At 44.7% G+C, this 25,617-nt stretch overlaps 1 protein-coding gene across 7 annotated transcripts in view; it reads right to left on the reverse strand.

Moving 5' to 3' along the window:
- Spict (magnesium transporter spict) overlaps positions 1-25,617 on the reverse strand; it is a 26,194-nt gene continuing 577 nt past the window's right edge. For 2 of the 7 annotated variants that reach the window (XM_077684526.1, XM_077684523.1), the window contains exons 2-9: positions 20,522-20,732; positions 19,949-20,005; positions 19,742-19,832; positions 14,634-14,794; positions 12,713-12,978; positions 11,292-11,418; positions 10,145-10,366; positions 2,144-2,872 (exon numbers count right to left, since the gene is read on the reverse strand). In XM_077684526.1, the coding sequence (XP_077540652.1) occupies positions 2,745-2,872; positions 10,145-10,366; positions 11,292-11,418; positions 12,713-12,978; positions 14,634-14,794; positions 19,742-19,832; positions 19,949-20,005; positions 20,522-20,705 (1,236 nt within the window). In that variant the 5' untranslated portion in view covers positions 20,706-20,732 and the 3' untranslated portion in view covers positions 2,144-2,744. Of the gene's footprint in view, positions 151-2,143; positions 2,873-4,974; positions 5,039-10,144; positions 10,367-11,291; positions 11,419-12,712; positions 12,979-14,633; positions 14,795-19,741; positions 19,833-19,948; positions 20,006-20,521; positions 20,733-23,570; positions 23,705-24,025; positions 24,082-25,617 lie in introns of those variants that run through there. The other 5 variants (XR_013319252.1, XM_077684527.1, XM_077684524.1 and 2 more) reach the window with 5 other exon arrangements.

Raw genomic sequence — 25,617 nt, forward strand, 5'->3', positions numbered from 1 at the left:
CTTCGTCTCCGTGTACGCATGGCGCATTTTAATATGTACAAATTGTCCATTTTGGCGAGAGGTAGGTTGGTGGCGGCCAAGTGTCCGTCGTTCTTATGCGGCACTCTCCTGCCAATGGGCCATAGCTTCTGCGCTCAGAGTGCAATCAACCTGGAAACAAGGCAACGGCATGCGGTTTGGACGGCGACTTGAGAGGAGGAACAAACATGCATTAATTTCCAAGGCTTTGCACAGGCTACTGACGACGAAATAACACGAAGTAACGAAAGAAAAACTTCCAAAACAAAACGTCGAAAATAGGCTTGTAAAATGCCAGCTTTGACATTCGACACCTAGAATGCCTTAAAAGGTCTCATTACAACTAACGAATGAACTAAAGTTCCGTTCTGTTCTTGCGTGTGCAGGTGGCAAGTTTGGTATTTTGCGTATAATTTAGAAACGGGGGTGGCGAGGCTGGTTGCTATTTCGGAAGTTCCAAATTGGGGAAAACTTGCTGTTTGTTAATTCCGCTCGGAACATTTGGTTTATTTTTTGTAAACAATTGATTTATTTTGAAAGGTTCCTCGTTCGAACTATTACGCGACAGGGTAGATTTGGTGTACAACCCTAAAGATAAACGTTGCAGCGACATGTTGAAACAGTGCGCTACTAGACGTGTAACAAAAGGAGGAGCTCGCAAAACTAGACGTCGAATTGTTCGCTGATCAAGAGGAAATTTTCGCAGATTTTTTTTTAACCATGCCACACTTCTAAGTGAAAACGCTAGCCACTGTGAAACAAAAAAAATGTTCCTAAAAGAATCCTAATCAGTTTACAATTACGAAGTAAAAATCAATTAGGAGAGTGTTTTCCTTTTTTTGAAAAAAAAAAAAAGAACTAAACCCTCCACAGTTTCAGATGAATGGCAAGAAGGCAAAAAAAAAAAAAAAACACCACCCGAGCACTTTTTTTGCCACCGAAACACACACGGTTTGAGTTTCGAAAAGTAATATGTTATTGCAGTATGGTTCTAGATATCTGCACCCTATGCTTTCTCCTTTGAAGCTAGCCCACTGCTCTTTTAGCTCTGTTCTTTTAGTCTGGATGCTCATTACGACACGATAAGCTAATACACACAGTGAAGAAAAAGTTAATGCGTAAATCACTGGCAGATCTTTGTACTTTAATGTCCCTCATCTAGTAATGCAGTTTTCAACAAGGTGAACTTTAATTAACTCAGTTAACCTACTATTCACCTACATTATGGACCGGATAGGAACCTAATTGTGAATATAAAATACGCGAAGCCAACCCTTTTGCCGTAGCGGTCACAATTCAAGAGACAGCTATGTTTTAGCATAGATGTTCGGGGTTCATTCCATTCATTACCTCACAAGCCAATGTACGCAGTGAAAAAAAAAGATACATAGGTACAACTAAACCCGCGAAAGATTTGTGTACCCCTCTTGTTTTGTCCCACATCCAGTTATGCGCAGTTTTCAACATGGGGAACTTTAATTAACTCGTTCAACTTACCCTCCACACAAATTTTGGGCCACATTTCGACCTAATTGCAAATATGTGTGGGCATAAAAGCAGACAAAACCAATTAGTCTACATTTTTTTCCCTGTGTTTCAGAACAGAATGTTTGCCGATTTATTGTCAAGTGTTCTGGCACTAACTAGTTCTGTCCACTGTTTCCATCATTTGTATTACCTCTCTTTCTTGTTTTCTTTAAATTGCTTTATTTTCTCGGTTGGTATAATTTAAGCTTGCTCCACAGCTAAGTATACTCAATGCATCTGCCTTCTTTTTTTTTTTTTTTTTTCAGAATTCATTTTCTGGTTAGGCCTCCTTTTTGCGATGACAACTGTTTCAGTTGATAGCAAACTTTTGGGGGACTATCATGTTTCATCCAATATTTGGCCACAAATTGCCAGAAGCATTAGGCTCTACGCTAAAACAAAGAACCATAATATATGGTATGAACAGAAAAGCCATTTTTATAACAGCACAAACTAAACCATCTCGTCTTTTCTTTTAGAAGGACTTTTCGTTCTTATTTTTTAACACCTAACCAAAATGACATTGACACAACTTAAATCCAGCAATATACATTGAAGGACATTATGCCATGGCTTAATTTCGAAAGGGAGGATAACATTTTCACATCACGCTGGTTTATTCAAGCGGGAAATGCATTTGAAGGATGAAGAGTTCAAGTTATGCTTGCTAATGAACTAATCATAGTCTTTTTATGAAGTTCGTTTATGTAATTTCGGCTATATATTCAAACGAGCTCAACAAATAAAAAAGCACGACAAATATAAATGAACTGAAACAGCTCTTCTATGGCCAGGAGTTCGAAACAGATCAAATTCTTAAAACGCAGAGATTGTACACTTCATAACAAGAGATTGCTCTAATTTTGTTGCGTCAATACGATTCCTAGTACAACCCGTCAAATGCCACCAATCCAGTAATGCCGTCATAAACATTACAAACGAAAAATACAAATTAAATTTTAATGTCGCTTGTGCGAAGATGATGTTGATTTATCTGGTGCTGTTACTGAATATAGAGATGAGGTCTCACACACACTGCATAAAAACATTTGTATTTACAACACCAAGAACACAGTGTGCCATCATTACGCTGTTTGTCTATGCAAAATTTTTACTGAGCGCCTATCCGTTACCAGTCCACAGAAGCCCCCCCATTGTCCTCATTCAAATTTGCCGCCTTTAGTGACGGCTGTGCGGCCTCACGGGCTATACTCCTTGCAACGGTGTAGCGCAAACCTGGCCTTCAGTTTACTACTCAGAGCACAGAGCAAATAGCACCGCATAGGAAGATCAATGTGTACTACCTCCATTCCTACATTCTTTACCGCTGAAAGAGAAAGAGAGAGAGAAAAGCAGAAAAAGAAAAAAAAGCGGTGTCAGCAACAGCAACCAACAATTCAAAAGAGAGAGAGAGAAAAAAAATCCTATTAGCGATTCCGAGACTGGATTTACAGCACAGTTCTTACACGTCTCAAAAAGAACTACCTTTCTGTGAACGATGCTACTGCATCACAGAAAGACAGCACTCTTCCAAGATGTGGTAAAAACGTTCTGTGAAACCAGCCCCTGCACCGCACTCTCCCAAGATGTTTCAAACTAAAGCGTGGAGCAAGAGCTTTTCAGGAGCAGAAACTTGGCTTTGTCTTGTGACTAGAAAGTGTCACGGGAACATGCTAGTAGCTTCTGGTGGCTGCAGTGAAAAATGTCACTGCTACAAAATCCTGCTGAATCTTCAAAACCCAAAACACACATAAAGCAGCGACAAGCAAGCACTCAATTGTTCCCCCCCCCCCCCCCCCTTGATTTTAATTTATTTTTTTGCAGTAGCCTATGGTGGTTTCCTTGGCATATTTATAATAGCTTGCTTTACGTGCGACAATTTGTCTGCTGTTGGCATAAAGAACTTTAGTAATGTTATCTAACCACTCACACAGTTTCACCTCACAAAAATGGTCTTGCTCTGCACATACAATTTCAACTGTGCAGCCTCTTCCAAAAGTACGCGGCCCACTGCACTTGCTGCCTACGCAGGCTGAATCCCGGAGGATTCTTGAAAGCTACCCAGTTAACTGCCTATAATCGGCCAAATGTACTTATACATGACAATTTCTATGTCGCTGAATTGGATTCTTTTTTAAGCACCTTTATTTCATGCAGTGGGCCGTACTTTTCGATGAAAACTGCACGTGCACATCTATCTTGCATGAAACGCGCTAGTGAGCAACACAGTGCGCTCATGCCAAGTGCAGAACAAAACCACCGCAACACTCCCTCCCCCATCCCCACCGGCATACGATCATCAGGGCAAAAAAGCATTGTTACACAGGTCCAGTTAACAGGTCTACGCTCAGATGTAACTGGGGTCGGTGTAAACTAAGCAGTTGTGGCCACAGAGTATCACAACGCCAAAAGCATGTGCAACACTTAACAACCTTGTCACACCAGGAAACTTAGCATATAATTTGCATAATTTGCAAATGCATGCTGAACAAGTACACCCTCTGTCAAAATTTTCTAGGCCGAAACTAAGCCTACTGGACCACAAAGAATTCAAAGAATGAGCTTTGCTTTTTAAACGTGACAAAATTATTTTATGACAATTTAAGAAAGAAAGGCGTTTTCTCTGCCTTTCCGTCATAAAACGTTCCAGCCTCGCTTAGGACATAAGCTTGTACACTGAATTTTTCGTGGCCTGCGCCTTTCCGGCTTGGCCTAGAAAATTTTGAAAAAGACTGTACACGGCGACTAACACTGCTGATGCCAAATAGAGTCCACAATCAAACAAAAAAAATTGTTTGGAGAGAGCTCCCAGCATTTGCAAAGGTTTTCTACGTGTGCATGAACCTATGGGGAGAAATACAATCCACTAATAACAAAAGTAACTCACATTGTTCCCAGCATGATATGATGCTAGACAGTCGCGATCCTGCCGCAACAGGATCGCGACTGTCCAGGATCGCGGATCGTGACCCTGTCGTGATTCTGTCGCGATCACGACAGGTTCCTATCAGGCTAGTCACGACAATCGAGAACCTGTCTACTGATTTTTGTTTTCGCAGATAGGAGCAGTTAACAGCTGCCGTTTGGTGCTTACACTGAAACATCAAACCTTTAGTACATTTTTTAACATCACTGCCATAGATTTTTAACGATTTTTTCCCTTTCTTTCGCACGCCAGAGTACAGAGACAACTGCGGGAGTGAAGTTCACTCCGTGAAAGTGAAGCTAAGTGTCTCCCAGTGTGACAAGAAATTGCGCTTAAAAAAAAAAAACGAAGCAGTATTAAGCATTTCAGTCAGGCCAGAGCTTTTCAGGCAGATTGAGGAGTGTAGAGGAAGTGAGGGGGACTGAAGGAGGGAAGGGAAGTGCCACGCAACAGCATGTCAGTGTACATGCTGGCTGCCAAAATCCTTTCAAAACACAACTCACACGACTCTCATACACCTTTACAAACGGCACCTTCACGAACTGAACTGTAGTAGAACACACTTATCTGTAATAAGAGAGGGCAGCACTGGTTTCATTTCACTTCGAGAGAACGTTTAAAAAGAGGACAACTTCTTTAATAAATCCAGCTCAGCCACCGACTCTTGTCAAAGAAAAAGAAACAAATTCGAGACACTCTATACATTGAGCACGCCCTCATAAAATTCCACATCCACAACAAAGTGGGCCACGTTTTTTATCATTGGGAAGACATCCGGTTGAAATAGATTTTTTTACGAAATTTGGGCATTTTATTCTCACTCCGTAGCTTGTTTCACAAACATGGGCACAGACCACAGAGCCATTTTTTTTAAGTGTTTTGTGACATATGTGCCATCTACTGTTCATATACCATTTGGTAAGGTTGACGTCTGGGCTAGTTGGTTAAACATGTTAAAGTTTAATCAACAATAGGCAATAAAAAGACACACTAAGCAATAAAAGATGTCTTAAGTAATAAAAACACACACAAGGACAAGCAAGGGACATACGCAGCACTGCGTATGTTTGTTACTTGTCCTTGTGCGTGTTTTTATTGTGCTGTAACTTTAACACACACCGTTATCTGTGACAAGCCCCCTCGCTCCTTAGCACAAGCCATGAAGGCATACAAGATTTTGCAAATGGAAAGATTACCACTCTTAAATAATGAACGGCCAGACTTTGCCGAAGCATACGAACTCAAGAAGCCAGATGACGATAACAAAATGAATGATCTCGATGCAATGTTGAACACTTCAAGTTTACCCCTATAATGCACTTATGCCAGAAAGCAAAAACCGCTGCAACCAATCCAAAAAAAGAAAAAAAGAAATAAGAACAGCAAAAACTAGTTAGGGAAATTTTCCATGGATTCCACGTAGATATTTGTAAACACCAACCTTTGTGGGGCCTTTGAACTTTGAACCAGCATGTCAAAAGTGCAATTGGCACATAAATATCTGTATTTGCCTAACAGTTGCGTTTAAACGCTAGACAATGATAACCAATGCTGGAACAACAATTCGACAAGCACGCATCAGCGTATTAAGAAAGTGCCACGCATCATGAGACACATTAAACAACCCAAGAGTTTGTATAGCTGTGAACAGGAACGTAATGATAGTATAATCATTGTTGTATCATTATCACCTTTACCATCATTACTGCTTAGCTCAAACAAGCTATGACCACGTCGAAGCTATTTACATGCGCACTAAAAATTGTGTGGTGTCTCTGTAGATACCTACTATACATGTAAGCTTTAAAAAGGTATTTACATCAAGTTTAAGCCAATCTGCCCACTGTTGCAGCGGTCAGTATTAGCTCTTAAGCAGGCACCAGCTAGAGTTCCTGTATATAGCTCCCACAGGGAGCTAAGAGTTGCGCGACCCTTTTCCACGCGCCGCCGTGATTGCGACACTCCGGTTATCCATGCTGCGCAGAGAAGCCCCCGCTACGGCTGCGCCGCAGCCGCCGACGCGAGCGGCACCGCAGGAATCCAGCGTAGCCGCCGTAAGGCGCCGCCGACCGAAGCGCCCCCACCGCGCGTCGGCCGCCGTCGGAAGCGTGGCGGCGAGGCTCCTTCACTCGCGACGGGCGACTTTCCCGCAGCAATCCGGATAACAAAGATGGCGGTCGGTCGCGCAACTCTTAGCTCCCTGCGGGAGCTATATACAGGAACTCTAGCACCAGCCTACTACCGCAAGGCTCAACAGATATAGATACACTCAAAACGTATTTGTAGGGTAGTAAAAAACACAGCAGAGATCACTGGGCACACAAGAGACTTTGATTTAACGACCTACGCTAACCTGTCCCAACACTTCAATAAGGCTCCTAAAAAATTAATGGGCATGTTCATGCTAAAAATAGGCACTCTGAGAACTGCACTTTTAAGTCAATGAGCTTGGGCTAATAAATTACAAGACGAGCCTGACCAAATACGATGGTTTTCGTCACAACACGAAACACACTCCGCGGACTCTCGCGAGCATATTATTAAAATGAGCTGTGCACCTTTAGCATCATGCTTTCTTTTTTTTCCAAGAAAAGAAACAGCGAGCTACGTGTGAAGTAAGCCTCTGCCTTGGTTACGCTAACACAAATCGCCATTTAGTTAACAATGCATTTTGTTTTGGTGTTGCCCGATGTCAAAATTGCAAGTAGGTACTAGAGGAATATTTCCTGACAGAGGATTGCATAGATGACAGAAGACTACAGAACTGCTTCAAATAACTTTGCGCAATTAGAAGTGCCAATAAAACGAAAGACCAACTAGTTGGACTCTTGCAGGCTCAAGTATACTCAAGCTCCTCGCTAGCGACTTCTGGCCTGACCAAACCAAACTGTTCATTTTAAAATATTTACGCGCAGTGATTGTCGGCACAATCAGGTTTAAGAAAACCTGATTTGTAACTCGCTATTGTAACCCTGCCCCCAAAATAATTAAAAGGTAAGCAGGCAATGCCCAAAATATAATACACCACTTTCACATTACTCTGGACTTCAATACCACGTTCTTCATATCTTAACACCTTGACTTGCATAGTGATAGAAGACTAACAGTTGTAAGAAAACAAAGGGTACACTTCCCTTGGAAAAACCTGCACTCAGTTGCGAGGAGAGAAGATAAGTCGAACTCGTTATCTCCAAGCAATAATTGAAATTCTACTCCACTGCATCCTGAGCTCTTGCTGCCAACTCATTTCAGCTTCAAGATTCCACAACTGTGACCATTTTCGAGGCGATTTTCGAAGTACACAAGATTAGTGACACAAATGAATGCCTCAAACGCACAAAAAAAAAATCTCTTCATGTAAAGGCTGCACTTTCGTTTACAAGGGATGACCTTTTCCTACGATAGGAGCTAGACAACCAACCTCGACCATTTCGTACACGTCTTTGATGCACCGTAGCCCTGCTGATAGCCACAGATCCGGCCACAAACTGTGAAATTCCCTTAACTACAACACTGATAGCTAATAAGTGATAACACGTTTATATAGCTTGTTTTTTCCTAAAAGGCAGCTCAGCTCACACTGGGATTGAGCTGACTGTCTGCACAAACCTTAAAAACTGTCTTAATTAACTTTGTCTTAATTAACTTTGTGCAGCTCTCTATCACATCACAAAGAAACCCCGCCAGGTTAAAGAACCCCTCTTCAACGCACAAGTAACATAACCAACTGGTTGCAACATGATCACTCTGCTCTGATGCACCTACTGCCAGTCACGCACCCCCAAGCACTCATTTGGGCTTAATCGGGACTGAAAAATTGTATCTGCACTCCCTCCTTGCAATAAACATTACTATTACTATTATAAACCAAGCCAGGTTAACATGCCTCACAAGGAACATGCCAGCACGTCACCTTCCTTTCCTTCTTCAATAAAAAAAATCCCCTCACTCTGATTCCCTCCTCTTCTACCTCAACTAGCACTGATGTGAGATGCAGATCGCAGAGTTTCATACTTCAAACACAAGAGGGAAATGTGGCACTAATGTCAGTGCAAGCCACGCTTCAGCGACCGCGCCATCGTGTGCCATGAAGACGTGTCCCACTTTTACTTGGCATGGTTTACAAAGAAGCAGCTTAAAAGTTGTCTGTAGCTACAAAAAATCACAATGCTGTTCTTAGAAGACGATTTTAAGTTGTTTCATCAATATGAAAGCGTAGCTTTTAAAAGTTTTACTTGAGATTTTTCGAAAGCTTCGCGCAAGACAAACCAGAGTTCTTCAACTGTACAGTCAAACCCCGTGATAACGAAATCTCGCAAGTACGAAAATCCCGCAGCAACGAAATATTTTCGGATCCCTGGCGAACATCCAGAGAAGCCCATGTATTTCCTATCTCACGGCCATGAAATGCTTTGGGAAAGCAATCCTGCGTTAACAAAACTTGCAGCAAGTCTGGTCGGAATTTTATTTACCAATCTGAGGCTAACAGTGCCCAAAAAGTGCTCAAACGCATTTTTTTCCAAACTCAAAGTGCGTAAACTTTTGCCACAGTGCGTTTGCATGGCCACCACCATATTTGTTTACATACAAAACAGTGCAGCAGGCAACTGTGGAGGCAGCCTCGCAGCAACACCACCAGGGGGCGACACATGGTGACCCCTGGCACGTCTTTGGCTTTGGCTTACGCTAGCCGACTACTGCTGAACAGCGCGCATGTGCTCGTTGCATGTGTGGAAATCGAAACATTTTCTCCCAATCAAAAGCGGAAGTTTTTATCATTACAAGGAAAGCAAGCCATCATGGCCCAAGTCAGAGGCCCAAGTAGAAGAACGGAGGAGAGCGCCAACGAGTTTGTAACCGACTACAGCTCGCTCTACCATCTTGAAAAGCAAGGACACCACTCTTTAATAGCGCACATGCGCAAAACAAAACAGCGACGACTGTGGCCTTTCTGGGCATCAACAAAGCGGTGCTCGCTTAGATTTCTGGCCAGCATTGGAACGACGAGATGCCACGGTCTGGCAAAGTTCGTCAACCGAAGAGGCTGGACTTTGCTTGCATGCTCGTCAGACATACTCGGTGGTGAGGACCAGGGAGAAAAACGTGCAGAGAAGGCGAACCCGCGAGACGGTTTCGATGAGTTCGACATGATCCCGTCGTTCTTAGGCACACACGACTAGCAACGAAGCACTTCTTTTAGTGCGAGAGCTGAGGTGCGAAGCTACTACAAGGTAAAGCTCGCAAAGTGACATAACCGCCTTCCGGAAATAATTTTTAAGTTTCACAGTGATTTTCCCGTCATTCGTGTTTCAATCTTGCGGCAAAGAAATTCCCACGAAAGCGATTTTTTTTTTACTTTCCCCGGAAGTTTCGTTATTGCAACGTTCGATTATACACACCAGTTGCAAAGGAAGAAAACATCATGCTCGTTCATTTTGGTTTCAGAAGCCACGTTGCGAGCCAAGCCAAGTAAGAGTGGCGTGTACTGCGACCCCACGACGGCATAGCCCTCGAGTGGCGGTTTTCCTTCCAGTGTATGATGAAACTCTGCGATGCATATCCAGCAAGAACGGCCGCTTCCTGTCTTAGACTTAGCCCAACTGAGCGGTGGTCAGTGTATAGCAGTGACAGTGAGTGGGGGGTCGTCTCGGGAACTGATGCGCTGATACCCACTGGAGACGAGGGCCCCCGAACGCTGCGAGGAGGAGGCCGGAGGGGAGTCCAACAGGGCGGTGGTCAAGTCCGGCATGGTGCCGTCGACGGAGGAGGCGCGCTGCTGCTGTTCGCGCGTGCTCTGCAGCAGACCCTGGAGGCTGGACAGTGACACGTCCCAGTCCTTGAACGCATTCAGCAGGAAGATCGCACACACCACAGTCATGAAACCTGTCAGGCTACCTGCGAGGGGGAGAAAGCCGAGAGGACAGGCCACGTGTAGCTGCCAGTGCAGGAAAAATCGTTGGATACAGTCAAACCTGTCGTATAACAAAGTGAAATCGTATAACAAAGTGAAGCTGCATAACGAAGTGAAATCATCGCATAATAAAATAGTATCAGGACAGCAATTTAGTTCATTATATCCGATATTCCTTGTAACAGTAGAGCTAAAAACTGATTGGTAATCTGGCTCTCACAAAAATCCTTGATACAGAAACGCATTATTTTGAAATTAGGCCCTTCTTTAAACGAGGCAACCCTTATATTTCTCCTTGTGGCATTTCAAGCTCCATTAGCCAGAACATGAGTACGCGAAATTACAACAGAACAAAGTTCACTCGACAAAACAGGCCTGCGTCGTTATTTTTTTGATGAAGGATGTGATCTTCACCTGGTGCCTACCCACAGCACTGAGCAGGATGAAGCTTTCCACAGGGTCCATGAACAAAAGGGCCTTTTTTCTACTTCTGCAGTTTTGGACGCCAGGACTTTTCCAAGTAGCTTCTCAGCCTACCCGTCAAATATTTCTTCATCATATCCGATATTGTGCGCGGCTCTCACAGTTTCCCTTTCGTTATAAAAGAATAAGTGCCACTGAAATGAAGCGTGACCAACCAAAGTTCGCATTTAGCTCGCTATAGCCGATAATTCGCCATATCAGTGTTCGTTATAACGAAGTTCAACTGCAGTTTGTTCTTCATTTCCGATTTGGGTCTTTGAAGATTGGGCAATCCACTGGACGCACTTTTAGCTTTCGTTCTTCTCTCAACTTACTTTAGGAAAGGATGGTAAATTTGTATGAAGGGATGGTAAATTTTTTTTCTTTACACATTCCGTTTGAAAGAAGAGCAGAACTGCTATAATCACTCGTGACGGGTGTCCTTACCTAGCACATCCTCGCCGCTCATGTTGCCCCACTCTTTGAACAGAATGGCCGACGCAATCAGCACAAAGGTCGTGAAGAAGACGTAGTAGATGGGGGTCACCACGGACGTGTTGAAGACGTCCAGCGCCTGAAAGCAAATGTCACTGCTCTCTCAACAATTCACATTTAAAATCAGTTGACAAGGCCCTGATGAACAGCCTACAATGACAAGTGACTTCTACCAGAACTTTTCCCAAAGAAGCACAGCATGACCTGGAGGAAGATTGTAGTAGATGGAGAATCCGGAATCACATTTCTACCCGTATCACACCGGAACCAAGCTTAGCAGAGTGACAGTGTTAGTGAGATGAAAATGCCTGCGGTTCCAGCTGGCATTCAAACTAGAACCATCTTTCTGACCAAGGCGCACTGCCGCTAGTACTTTGGTACAAAAACTTGTGCAACGTCACTCCTTAAAGACGCCATGCAGACAAAATGCAAGTTTCTTTTATTCGAAAGACTTCGTGTTTTATAGTGCCCACAGCACTTTTCCAGCAGCAAACAATGCCGCATTCACTGAGAAATTAATCAATCTAGGTTAAAATTTTGATTCTCCCACCAAACACACGTGTTTTCATGACGTCTGCCATAAAGTCACAAGGGCGGGTATCCAAACAAACTTCCAGTGCATCATTAGGCTCTGCAGCCCTGCTTGCCGTCAGTCCTCCCAGATGGCGCTACCATACTCATCCACTGGACCGTTGTCCGGCATTGCTTTGTTTTTGACTGTATTTGCACCTGGCATGTTTTTGTTACTGTAGAAAGTAATCGTTTCATGAAACATGGGTTATCCTCGACAAACAGGGTCACGTAAGACAACATTGCTTACGCCAATCGGCCAGTGTCGTGTAGGACAACCGCAAAGCGCCTTGGTGCTGCGCAGCTAAAACAAGCATAGTGCGCCCAGTACCAACAGCAGTGCGCATCGGTACTTCTATGCTTATGTGTATTTTTGTAACTTTTATAGTGGGCCCCACTATTCTTGCTGAGCTAAAATGAATGTGGATTTATAGGTTGTTCGGCAAGCTTATAAGGCCTGCCTAATTTGCGTTTGCTTTTGCCGGCCTCCGCCAATCGCACAGCTGGGCATATGACATCATAAGTTCTGTTGCGGGAAATGAGCTAGTGGATCGCATGGTCATTCCCTTTCTTCCTAATTATATAGCTTATTTTAGCAAATTTTACAGTAAAAGTGGTGTCCGTATGATTCTAGTGAGGGAATCTTTTGAATAAACCAAACTTGTGTTTTGTCTGCATGGCCCCACACAGTTTACCATGCTGAACTGGTTCTAAAAAAACTGCGTGTCCGCAGAATGTGCACACGTGCTCCAGGAGCCCCGTGTGCAAGCAGTCTGGCGAGGTGCCAGTCCTCTGCGAGTCACCTTGTTGAGGTAGTTCATCTGGACGGAGATGCAGATGACGACGCCCACGAGGCACACCCAGGTGACCCAGGAGGTGAACTCGTTGCGGCCGGCGAAGGTCTCGCGCAGAGCCAGGCCCAGGCCCTTGCAGCCCATGACCGAGAGGGAGCCGATCACTGAGCAGATGGCCACGTAGATCACCACGTTGGAGGTGCCGTACTTGGGCGCGTAGATCACCATCAGGATACTGGCCGCCGTCACCACAAAGATTACGTACACGATGAACGCTGTCGCCAGGAGGGAGCGGGGAAGGGGGAGACGGGGGAAAAGGTTAGCACTTTCGCGACCACGCCATAGGGCATCGTTCATGGGTGAATGACGATTTTCAAACCTCCCGCAAAAACTAAAAACGGTGCTATCCAAACAACTGACGCCATCTAGCATGTTCATTAAACATCCAATCTTCAGTTTCGTTGCCGTTTGTTTACATTTTGTGTGGGTAGACGGTGTCGCAAGTGAAATTTGAACAAGGTAGCGGCAAGTTGGGTAAAAATGATATCCTGTTTCACTGCGCGCTCTGCAAAGGAGGACAGCAGTTTCAGGGACTTCGGCCACTGGTGCTGCTGATTTTTTCTTTCTACCACAGCAGCACTGGTGTCTCCAGCAACGATGTGGATTCTTCAGATTTTAGTTCTTATGAAGATTCTCCCAGAGGGGGCTCGTTTTTGACTTCGCACTGTATTTATAAACAAAACGTGCCTAATATCTGATGACGGGGGGTTTACTTTCATGTGTAGGGTCTGGACAACATGCTGGGGGGTATTTTGCCAAATGCACGACGCCGTACCATGTTATCTCCTTCAAGATAGCCTGGCACTCATGTAAAATTAGCGCTGTGGAGTGCTGCGCGCTGCTTCTCCAGAGTGCTAAATTTCACGCAAATAATACACACCGAGTCTACTCACGAAATCATTTGCTCCTGTAAGAACACTTGCAGATCACAAGTCCCACCAAAAGCAACATCACCTAGGTGCACTTGGCTGCAGATGGTAGAGCAGGTCGACCCCAGAGAGTGATGCACAATAAACTGGGCAGCGACTCCATTAGGTAGTTGCTCAGTGACAGAGAGAGACCAAGTAACAATGAATTCGAGCTTATGCATCCGAGCTCAGCATAAAAGTCCCTTAATGCTCATCTGGTCCATACCCTATGAAGATGCTTCCACCATCCACATCAATACACAGCTTGGCTGAAAGGCAAGGCTGCACTCCATTAACTGTTGTGCTTCATTCAGGCTGCATTTCAGCAACATTGAAAGAGACGAGGGCACGATGGCCAGAGAACATGTAGCGCATTAGAAGCCTTCCACTGATTGAAATCAACCCCAGGCACTTCAACCGCAGCAAGTTTTGTGGTAACAGCAATTCATTCCTTTCAAAGCTAGATGGTGGGGGCTAGTCAAATTAAAACTGGGGGCGTGTGAGTATTTAAGAGTCAAATTTGAATAAAATAAAGACTGGACGAATAATTGGATTGAAAGTTTTGAATTCCTCAAATTCAAATTCGAACAACAAATTCAAAATTTTGAATGTTAGAACAAGTTCGACGTTTCTGTCAACCCTCGAGCTTGAGGCCCAAATACACTGGGTTTAAATCAAATTGACTAGCACTAGCTGCCTTCGTAATAATGAACACTGTCAACGGCTTTTTTTTTTTCTTCATTGCACGATGCAGAACCACAAAATTGGGCACGCACAGCTAGGATGAAAGTGCAGCTCTGCCCAGTGGCCAACAAAAAACACCCAGCGTCCACGACCGCAAAGACATGAAAAGGTGACAAGGACCCCTTGCATTTCTTCCACCACTAAGTGGGCTTAACGTAAGAGATAACCGACCACCGCAGCGGCAGAGGCCAGAAGAAACAGGCAGGCAGGGGGCGTACCGGGCTCCACAATCATGGCCCCGAGCATCTCCATGCTCTCGACGTTCCCTTCCTTGGGGCTGTGCAGGACGATGACCGTGGAGCCGAGCACGCACAGCAGGCAGGCCACCTTCCCGATCAGGTTCAGCCGCTCGTTCAGGAACTTGGACGACAGGATGGCGCTGCAGCGGGGCCAGGGCGATGCTTACGTTTCACGAAGTCGAAAAAAAAAGAAAGGGGCGTCGGCCTGTCCCGTATTCCCACGTCCCTTCCTTAACTTTTGTTACGTTTCAAGCATGCAGTACCTTGACGAGATAGGAAGGCATCTCCACAAGCCTCAGTCCCTTTGTCCTTAAAGGGGCCATGAAGACCAAACACAAGTTTGGTTCGTTCGAAAGATTGGCTCGTTAGAATCGTGCTGACACTACTTTTTGCTCAAAGAAGCTATATAATTAGGAAAAAGGAAATGGCCATGTGGACCAACTAGCTCATTTCCCACAACAGAACGTATGATGTCATACCAGCCAGCTCTGCGATTGGCGGAGGCCGGAAAAAGCTAACGCAAATTAGGCAGGGCTTATAAGCTTGCCGAACGACCTATTTGCGTTTAAATTTAGGGCACATTCTTTTTACAGCAGTAAGAATGGGGGGATAAACAGTGGAAGTTCCGAAAGCACACGTAAACATAAAAGCACCGATGCGTACTGTTGTTGGTACTCCGTGCACTGTGCTTGTTTTTTTAGCTGCACAGCAGTCCGCCGCTTTCGAGTTTTCTTACACGCACTGGCCGACTGGCGCAAGCAACGTTGTCTTACGTGACCCTGTTTATCGAGGCTACCCCATGTTTCACGAAACGATTACTTTCCACAGTAACAAAAACAAGCCAGGTGCAAATACGGTCAAAAAACAAAGCAATGGCAGACAACAGTCCGTGCATGAGTATGGTAGCGCCATCTGGGAAGACTGACGGCAAGCAGGGCTGCAGCCGAATCACGCAGTGCAAGTTCGCTTTCGAGTTTTCTTACACGCACTGGCCGACTGGCGCAAGCAACGTTGTCTTACGTGACCCTGTTTATCGAGGCTACCCCATGTTTCACGAAACGATTACTTTCCACAGTAACAAAAACAAGCCAGGTGCAAATACGGTCAAAAAACAAAGCAATGGCAGACAACAGTCCGTGCACGAGTATGGTAGTGCCATCTGGGAAGACTGACGGCAAGCAGGGCTGCAGCCGAATCACGCAGTGCAAGTTCGTTTGTATAAGCGCCCTCGTGACTTCATTGCTGACGTCCTGAAGACGCACGATTCGGCGGGAGAATCGAAATTTTAACCTAAATTGATTAATTTCTCAGTGAATACGGCATCGTTTGCTGCCGGACAAGCGCTAGAAGCTCTATAAAACACGAAATCTTTCGAATAAAACAAACTTGTATTTTGTCCTCAAGGCCCCTTTAACTCTTTCGTTACAGCGGGAAATTGACCAATTTTGAGGGGTCTAACAAAACATTTTTTCTGTGCTATACACATTGGTTAGGCACACATGGCAGGGACATAAAATGCAGATGATTCCACGCGCTTTCCAACGACACCAGTTTTAATAATGTTTTCACAAATAATGATTGCAAAAAAATTATCCAATTTGAAATTTTTGTCCAGGCGTCGGAGAAAATAAAAAATAGGAAGTTGTGTACAATAAACCACCAAGTACAGTTAAACCTCGATATAACGAAGTCGTACTTGGGGCCGCAAATTTCGTTAAATCGAGGTTTCGATTTTACAGTTCATTTAACCAGTTATTGGGGTTTTAACACTTTGGCCCTCGCCAGGCAACAACTGCTATGTAGTTACCTCTCCAATTAAAGCGAAATTTGTACTAAAACTGGCCGCGAAAATTAAGAGTTTCAACACTTGGGCAATGGAATTCGGATGGCCGACGGTAGTTCATGTGTCATCGTAAAACCGGTGCTTTTTCCGCAACGCCTCATTAAATATGATAGCAGACTAGGTTTCCACTTTTTCTTTTTTCATTTCGGTCACTACTAAATGCCGCTGTTAGTCAATTGAACCCGCGTCCATGTCCCGTGAACTTCACCCCGCCGAGGTGCTCGTTCGAAGTTACGCCTCTTTTCGCCCATTCAGTGGTAGGCTTAGGCGCGGCGGGCCAATAGCGGAAGGCTGCTATGAAACTTTCGAAAGACTTTTTTCATGTACAAGGGCTCCGCAGTATGGGCGCGTGATTCAACCACAACACTCGAGATAAAACCATGATTGCGAGTTGAGCGGAGTACACGCGGACCGCTTCACTGTGTGGAGCAGCGCTTACGTGATCCGGAAAGCGGAAAGCTTACATTAAAAATCTTCCGGCCAAATTCGATTAAGCAATTACTTTTATGCCCACTGAGCCCTTACGAAACTGATTTCTCCGCACCGCAGCTGTCTAATGAACGCTGGTGAAACGAAGATGACCACGTTCAAAGGGAGCAATTTATTGCCACCAGCACTCGATGTTCAAGCCGTAGTGAAGAAGTCCGTAAGCAGTGCTTGGCGTTTCTTGACCAGGGCGGGCTTTACGTGACGCTCGTATGCTGACAGCGCTAACAAGGTCTTCATTCGTGTGCACCTGCGTGCCTCCGCAGAACATCGATGGCATCCATCACACTTCGGTGGCTGTCAGTTTCGCCGAGCTTCCTCAGGCTCTTGTTCGGAACACTTTTCTTTCTCTTGGAGTACTCATGCTGCTTACAAGACTCACCTAACGATGCACGAACAAAATATTAATTTGGTTATCAGCGAGCACAACCTAGCGCAGCAGCACCGTGAGCAATGACGCCATAGAGAAAGAAATACTGATGACGCGTAGAAAAAAAAAAGCTTGAAGTAGGCTTCGGTAGCCTAAGCATAGAGGGCGCTGGCGTAGGCAACGATGGAGACGTCAAAATAGTGGGTGCACTATTAAACCGTCTATGACCGCTAGCGGTTTGTGCAGCTTCGTTCTTCGCTTTTAATTGTTGTTAACCGTAGATTTCACCGCCTTTCTTTCATTTTAGCCTTCAAGAGTCAATTTGAGTACTGAATTTTTTCAATGTAGGGCCTGAGAGGCAAAATAAAACGTGCCTCGACCGGAATTTCGTTCTTCCTTTCTTGCCGTGACTTCGTTAAATCGAAAGCGCCGCACAAAATTACTTCGTAAAATCGAGACAAAAATACATGCATTTAGCAAAATTTTGTTAGAAAACTTAAAAAAATTCGTTATATCGCGAATTTCGTTAAATCGAGGTTCGTTATATCGAGGTTCAACTGTAGTAGAAAAAAGTTAGAATATGCATTCTGTAGGTAAACATTTCAAAAACTCGTCCTAGAAATAAAAATTGAGTTGCACGGTACAATTTGTCCGATATAAAAGAAAATGTTAGCACGCGTGGGGCCCGTGTCTTGCGGTGAAGCCCAACCTCTATTTCAAATTATGCTATTTTGGATGGTTCTCTGAAAGAAATCTGGTGGTTTGACATCATTAAAGGCCCAATTAGCCTCCATGCGATGTAAAAACACTTTGTCGATGATTATGACCGGCACAATATTGAAGGCAAGCAAGTGATGCGAAAAATCCGCTTGGAGGTGAAAACCAAACTCTGTGGTGGATGCTTGTTGACGTTCTGGTCATCACTTATCAGTCAGAACTTTAATTTGCGATTTATTATCGTGTTCTGACTTGTTATGGTAGCCCTGCTTGCAGGAATAAGGTACGATGTGCTAGAATCGTGCCCAGCAAGCTTTCACCAAGCAGCTGTCGTGCTATGAAGTGAGTTCAGCACTACGAGCCTACTACATTGCAGCGTCACCTAACAATTTCTAAAAGAAACAATTACAAGGCTGTTGGAGACTTTGTCAGAACTTGATAACTGTACTAAGAAGCGACACTACACCTCCGGAAATACCCTCGGACAAAAATGAAACTGGCCGGTGAGCAGCTGGCGGCATTCAAGGCCGATTGGAAGCATTCTCCTCGTCTGAACTGATATCCGACGACTCGGTGTTATCTTTTGACTTTCAGCAGAAGCTGTTATCGCAGAAGTAAGGCGTGGGTAAAGTGGAAGCACGAGCTGAATGCTTGTTTCGAGGAACAGTAGCGGGCAAATGGAGGCGCCATGGCAAATGAGCTTGTAGTTGGGTAACTGCGTAGTAGCGTCAAGTATGAATTTTGCAACGCAAAAACGAAACCGAAACTGTCAGAAACTGGCTGAAAATGGCAGGCACACTTGCTAGACATGCGGGGGACCATCAGAAATAAGCTTTGGAAGAATAAAGTGACCCTTTCTCCGAACCAAAGATCACAATTGAAAAGCTGGTGTCATTTTCAAGGAATTATCACCTCTCAACGCTGTCGGATTACAAAGCTGACAACATTATTTGGTACTTGACTTACCAGGAGACTTTTGATAAAAAAAAAAATTATGGTAATGCAGCCTAACCACGAGCGGCATGCTTTTTTGTCAAGTGCAGCAGCCACGCCCCCTTCCTCAAAAACACACGCACGTCAGCTTGCAAAAAACACCGTCAAAAATCTCAATGTCGCCGGAACGGAAAAATTTAAACTGATTCTAAAAGTGCAGTGCCTAGACTAAGCACTGGCCGCATTAGGTGTACGAGAAATGACTACAACATGTCGAAATAGGCAATATAAATTATCGATAACCGGTGGTGGATTTGAATAGGCGTGTTAAGAGTTAAACCACGCCATCAGGACAAAATACAGTAAAACCCCATCGATACGATCTTCAATTCATATGATTTCCGAGTTAGTACACTCTCAAATGTGAACACTAAAAATTCCCGGTAGTACGTTTTTTACCAGACAGTACCGGGCAGTACAGTTCCGGACAGAGCTACATCTGTTTTCCTTAATGTCTAAATAATGGTTGAAATTTGTGATACAAATGGTATCATTGTTATTAGTGCAAAGAAGTCTTTTTAATGAACAAAACTTGTGTTTTGTCGTAATCGCCTCTTTAAAGACCGGATTGAAACAAAAAAAACTTTCCAGAAATTCAGATGTGTTGTACTTGTGCATATTGTTCCGGATAGGATAGTGTGCAAAGCAAGGTCAAGCTAGCAGGAGTCGCATTCTCACCTGACTAGGACGCTAAGGGCACCTAGAGGGGTGACCAGCGATGCGGGGGCAAAGGCATATGCCGCAAAGTTTGCCGCTTCTCCGACCGCCACTGAAAAGCGCAAGTGTGCCAAAGTTGGAAGACGCACACCTGCCCATACAGCAGAGCATACACGACAAACAAAAGGAAATGCAAATTCTACGAGAAAAATATCTCCATGTACTCACTCAGAATGAGGCCAGCCCACCAGACCCATTCTTTCAGGTAACCATAGCCCCCAGCTCCTAAAAATCAAGCCGGAAATCACCGTCAGTCCAAACGTGGTATATCACACCGGGCTCATCTCGGGCATTCACGAAAGGAGCCCCGCAACAGGTTGCCCCAAGGCTCCAGAATGCCCCCAATGGCAGATCTCCGCTATATTACGACAGTTTAAACTGCCACAGAAGACTTTTACAAAAAAAAAAAGTGAGGCGATGACCTTTCAAGAACACTTGAGAATACGCCATGCTGACATGGGGTGTTTGTGTTAAATGTTTCATGAATTCATGACAGTGCAGCTGCATCCACCATTGTCAATCTTGTTTCGGGGCCCCTTTAACGTGCCGCCAACTAATCACAGATAAATTCAGGACAGTGCAGCCGCATCCACCGTACTCAATCTTGTTTCGGGGCACCGTTAACGTGCCGCCAATTAATTATAGATTAATTCAGGACAGTGCAGCCGCATCCACCGTTCTCAATCTTGTTTCGGGGCCCCTTTAACGTGCTGCCAACTAATCACAGTCAAAAGGGCCCACCTGCCCTGGTCTGCCCCTTGCTGTTGATTCGCAAGAGGCCCTTCTTCTTGACGATGAAGCTTGCCCCGATGAAGGCGCTTGAACTGATGGCCAGTATGAGGCCAGTGTAGAAGTGGCTCTTGGCGAGAGCATCGTTTAGGTCAAAGTCGTTTGTAGCTGTTGACATAGCAGACTCGTCCTCCATTGGTTATATGCTGAAGGCCTCTTTCATCTATGTCAAAGAAAATGGTCAAGTTAATAACTATCAGAAGACACATCGCTACGAAAAAGCATAGTTTAGGAATCAAATTTGAAACAGCCACACATGGCGTATAGGTACAAAAACATATCTGATGCTGCACAGAATGTTCCTACCGGCCAACGCTGAATTGCACTAGAATTCATTTTCGTGCATTAATTTGCACTACATTTTACAGCTGACTAATCACATTTCAGCTACCCTTCATACCCCGAGGGGCAACAATCGGCCTAGAGTTTTGCGAGCCAAAATTGCCTTTACCGAAAAAAAGTGCTTTAGCAAACACATTACACCTTAAGTACGTGCAGTTCAGAAAATTACAGCATGAAGAAAAAGATGAGGCAACTCTACTTCTGCTTTGATGTTTTTAAGATTATTAAGCTACCTTATACGCGAGTAGGCTCATGAATATCATATTACCTCGCAAAAATAAATTAGAGTAAAACAGCAGGCGCCCAGTGTGCAGGTGTCTCTAGTAAAAGATAAAGCAAAGGAGCGCCAGAAGACAGGAACAGTGCCTAGATTTCAGTGCATTTGCACCCTACGGGAACGAGTCGACTGGAATTGGGGAGCAGCAGGTGTGAAACCCCATTGCATCGCATGGTTTTTTAACCACCATTTCGAAACATAACGTCTCTACGGCTGACATAGCTGTTAAATTCCTTTCTCTTTTTGTTTTCTCTCGAAGGGACGCAAAGGCACAGATCCCACACATTCACAGATCCCACAAAATTCACAGATCCCAATGACGGCCATCCTACTCCTTGCTCAGTCCCTCCAACATCATTTCTCCTCTTGAGATGACAAGCCACAACACCTCCTCCCCTTTGGAAGGACTAGGTCATGTCACCTGCTCCTCACCACGTGAAGAGGAGCAACGAATTACTAATGCCTAAAGCCCGTTCTACATGGTGCGTTTTTTGCCTGCGAATTCGGTGGAACGAACATTCGCACTAGCGAAGTTCGCAATGCCTGGAAATGTTGTCTACATGGCATGCGAACGTCACGATTTTCGCACTTCACAAACACATTGTTTGCAGACTGAATTAGGTCTGCCACGAGCAAAGCTTGTTGTGCACGTTAAAAAATTGCACTTTCTGGGGAAGTTGTTTCAGGTTGTTTTGCAGTAAATATGAGTTTATTAGTGCTTTCATTTAACGATTGCCAATTATTTTTCAATATACGCACACACAGCAGAGAAGACAAACACAGCAAGCAACCCTGGGTTCACTTGTGCGTGCCTAGCATATTTTGGCGTACCTCTGACGGGACTTCTTCGGTTATTATGTATTTCTTCCGAACTGCTGTGATGTCCGCGACATACACGGACATGGATTAAACATTCAATGAAAACAGCTCTTGACATCGTGTTGTGTATGTTTGTGTTGATGCACCCGCGCTTACGCCGTGCGTATGCAAGCAACGCCATCTGGTTGTTAAGCGTGCAAATGGTGATGCCGTGACGTGGCCATGACGTTCACCTAGCTGTGTTCCTATTGGCCGCAAGTTCTGGCCCCTCTACCGCCTCCACGCCGCAAGAGCGGCGTTCGCCGGGGATGCTCGATCGTTCCCAACATTTGGCACTTTGCCACAGCAATGAAAAAAGGTCGTTTTGCCGCACGAGCGGTGCTGCATCTGCAAATTTGCAGGGAAAATCGCACCATGTAGAATGGGCTTAAGGGGACATTACCATCATCAACAACAACAAAAACAACAGCCTACTAGGTCGATAGCAGGACGAAGGCCTCACCCGCTGACCTCCAACCGCAAGTGTCCTGTGCTGCTCGAGTCCAGTGTTTACCCCCAAGTTCCCTATTTCATCCCTCCATCGTGTTATTGGCCTTCCCCTTCTTCTAGACCCATTTCTTGGTATCCACTCTATTACCTTAATCGTCCACCGGTTGTCGGTTCGTCTCACTACATGGCCAGCCCAAGTCCATTTTTTCTTTACTTGAACTATGACATCCTCTACTCTAGTTTGTTCTCTGATCCAGGGAGCTTGTTTCATCTCCCTTAACATAACTTCTATCATTCCTCTTCACAAAACCCGCTGAGCCGAACTAAGTTTGCTGTCTAGCTGTTAAGTAAGGTGGCAAGTTTCTGCTCCGTATGTCATCACTGGCAGTATGCACTGGTCGTACACTTTTTTTTTTTTTTTTCAGGGGTAGGGGTAGCTCACTTATCATTTTTTGGGAGTGTTTGCCAAGTGCACCCCAGCCCATGCCTATTCTGCGCAGATTTCTTTCTCGTGGTTGGGATCATTACATTTGATGAACAGGGTACTTTGGCATGTTTGTTCAATATTACTTTAGATTTATTCCTGCTTATTTGTAACCCCACGGCCCTGCTTTCTGAATTTAGTTCCACAAGCATTTTTTGCAGGAGTTATGAGGACTCGCTTACCAAAAGTATGTCATCTGCTAACCTTAACGGGAAAACAAAGGCAAAATACAAGTCAGGTTCATTAAAAGGACTGTGTTGTTCCGGTAACAATGACACCAATCATATCGCAAACTTCAAACAAATAATCTAGATATTAAAGAAAACAGATGAAGTGGTGAAACAATGAAAACTACCACAAATTCAAGTGGTGAAGGTCAGAAATGAACCTACCGTATTTACTCGATTTTGAGCACCCCCTTTTTTTCCAAGATAGCAATGCCCAAAGTCAGGGAGGGGTGCTTAGATACGAAAATCCTAAAATGACCCCCCCCCACACACATTTTCACGGCAGTAGCGAGATGAGGCAGACGCAAGGAAGAATGTTTTATACAGCAAACATTAAAAAGTGGGCACAGTCAGTGAACTCACCGTTGACGTCTAGAGCGAGAAAGTACGGTTGGCACAGCCTGGGCGATATAACTCCATAGCCTAGGCACAGCGCGCTTCCTTGCAGAAAAGGGGGGCTTAGATTCGCATGCAAACTTTTTTCTATTTTTTTTTTTCTGGAAGTAGGGGGCGGGGGGAGGGGGGTGCTCAGAATCGTGAAAATACAGTATTTTCGTTTAAACTCACCATAGTTTCTTTCCTTAGCTACAGGGCAATCAGCAAATATCTACGGGACAAAAAAAATTACCTGAAACCAACAATAATACGACGGCGGTGATGCAGTGTAACAGCAGCCTGACGTACTATCAGTCAAAGATGCAGCACCAATTCTAAGGTCTTGTAGCAGCGCAGTGATTTTGTTTCCGGACCTACTTAACAGCCCAGCCTCACGGAAATAGCAGCCAACAAAACAGTGGCAGCTGTACAACTGCACGTACCGTGGCAATGGTGCTGGAAGCAGCAACTGCCGTCAAGGTTGCGGCAAGGCGCAAGCCTGTAAGCGGCGCAGCCACAGCTGCCTGAGTTTCCGCACAAATTTTTACAAACAAGGCGCCAGGAGACAGCACAGCACCAGTTACTTGTTCTGTGAAAAGCACTGCGCATTTGGTTGAGCTGATAGCAAGAGTGGCTGATATTGTTTGGGCAAGTTGGCATGACATCATGGTCCTGGACAGTGCAAACTATCTATAGGGGCACGAGAAAAAAAAAGATGACGACACAAAGCGCTACTGCCAACTAAATTCTTATTTCGTGTACGTAAGTGTTGTGGTCTTGAAATAAAAATTTAGTTGTTACTAGCGCTTTGTGTCATCGCCGTTTCTATTTTTATTTTGTCCTGTCGATATTCTGAGCTTTCCAGAACCTGATATCAAGGTTTAGGCTAATCCTCTCATAAGTGAGTGCTCTATAGTCTGAGGCAAAAGTACAAACCCTAGCGCCACTCCTTGACTGGGATGATGTAGACCGACTACTGAGTTTCACTAAGTTCGATTGACAACTATTCCAATTGGTTCCTCTTGAATCCACTCCTTTTTGGAACACAATAACCCAACTGGCTGCCACACCCCCACAATTTTTTTTTATTACATTCACGAATCATACAAAATGAAGCGAATAATTTGAAATTAATTCTAACCAAAAATTGCCCAGCGATGGCAACACCATTCCAACAGAAAAAAAAAAAAAGAAATGCCGCGAAGGAAAAAGGCCCAAATTCTCAAATTCAGCAAAGCCCTACGCTGTTTGCATGATCCTTTTAAGCTATATTGAACTATGAGCGGTACCAGCACTGCCGGCCAAAAAGTCGCATGTTCCTGCTTACATAGCGGTGTCGGCGCTTATCTGCGCAAGTGAAAGCACAAGAAACATGCTACAGGAAATTCTATCAAAATCTGTAGACGTCGGAAATAAGAACCGGGACAGCGCCACAAAGCCGACAGCGAAACTTTCTTGCTTCATTGCACAATGTGCGAGCAACATCGCGATCACCGCCGGATTCTCGACACAACACTAGCTGCTTGTCTTGTTTGGCAACAGCAACGTATGCAGTCCACAACGGAAAAAAAAAAAAAAAAGGAAAACACCACCGTGAGAAACGACCTACTTATGCTAATTCCCCCGTTCCTAAAGCAAATGTTAGTTGGGAATGGTTGCGGGCATGGCAAGACCGCGCAGAGTGATTATTCACCGTAGGTGTAGAACATGACGTAATTCGGTCTACCATTCGCACAGGTTCAAAGAAGGAAAATGAATTGAGTCGCACGCATACAGACAGCAAATATACCGGCAAACGGGTATGCCATCAGCCGGAACACAGCTAATTAATATGCCGGTCCCACAACGGGGAAATGCGCCAAATCAACGCGGTTAAACTTATTTTCATGTACACAAGCCGCTTTGCACACAATGCGGTTAAATTTCCAGCCAAGCATTAGCCGAGTGGTAAACTTCGCTAGCGTTTCACAGGTAAACAGAATCGCTGTTAGGCAATCAACTTAACGTGCATCTGAACGGCCTACTTATCGCCCAC

The sequence above is a fragment of the Haemaphysalis longicornis genome, unplaced genomic scaffold (assembly GCF_048455015.1).
Source record: "Haemaphysalis longicornis isolate Haplotype H1 unplaced genomic scaffold, Haemaphysalis longicornis Haplotype H1 scaffold_9, whole genome shotgun sequence".
In the NCBI taxonomy this organism is placed as follows: domain Eukaryota; kingdom Metazoa; phylum Arthropoda; class Arachnida; order Ixodida; family Ixodidae; genus Haemaphysalis; species Haemaphysalis longicornis.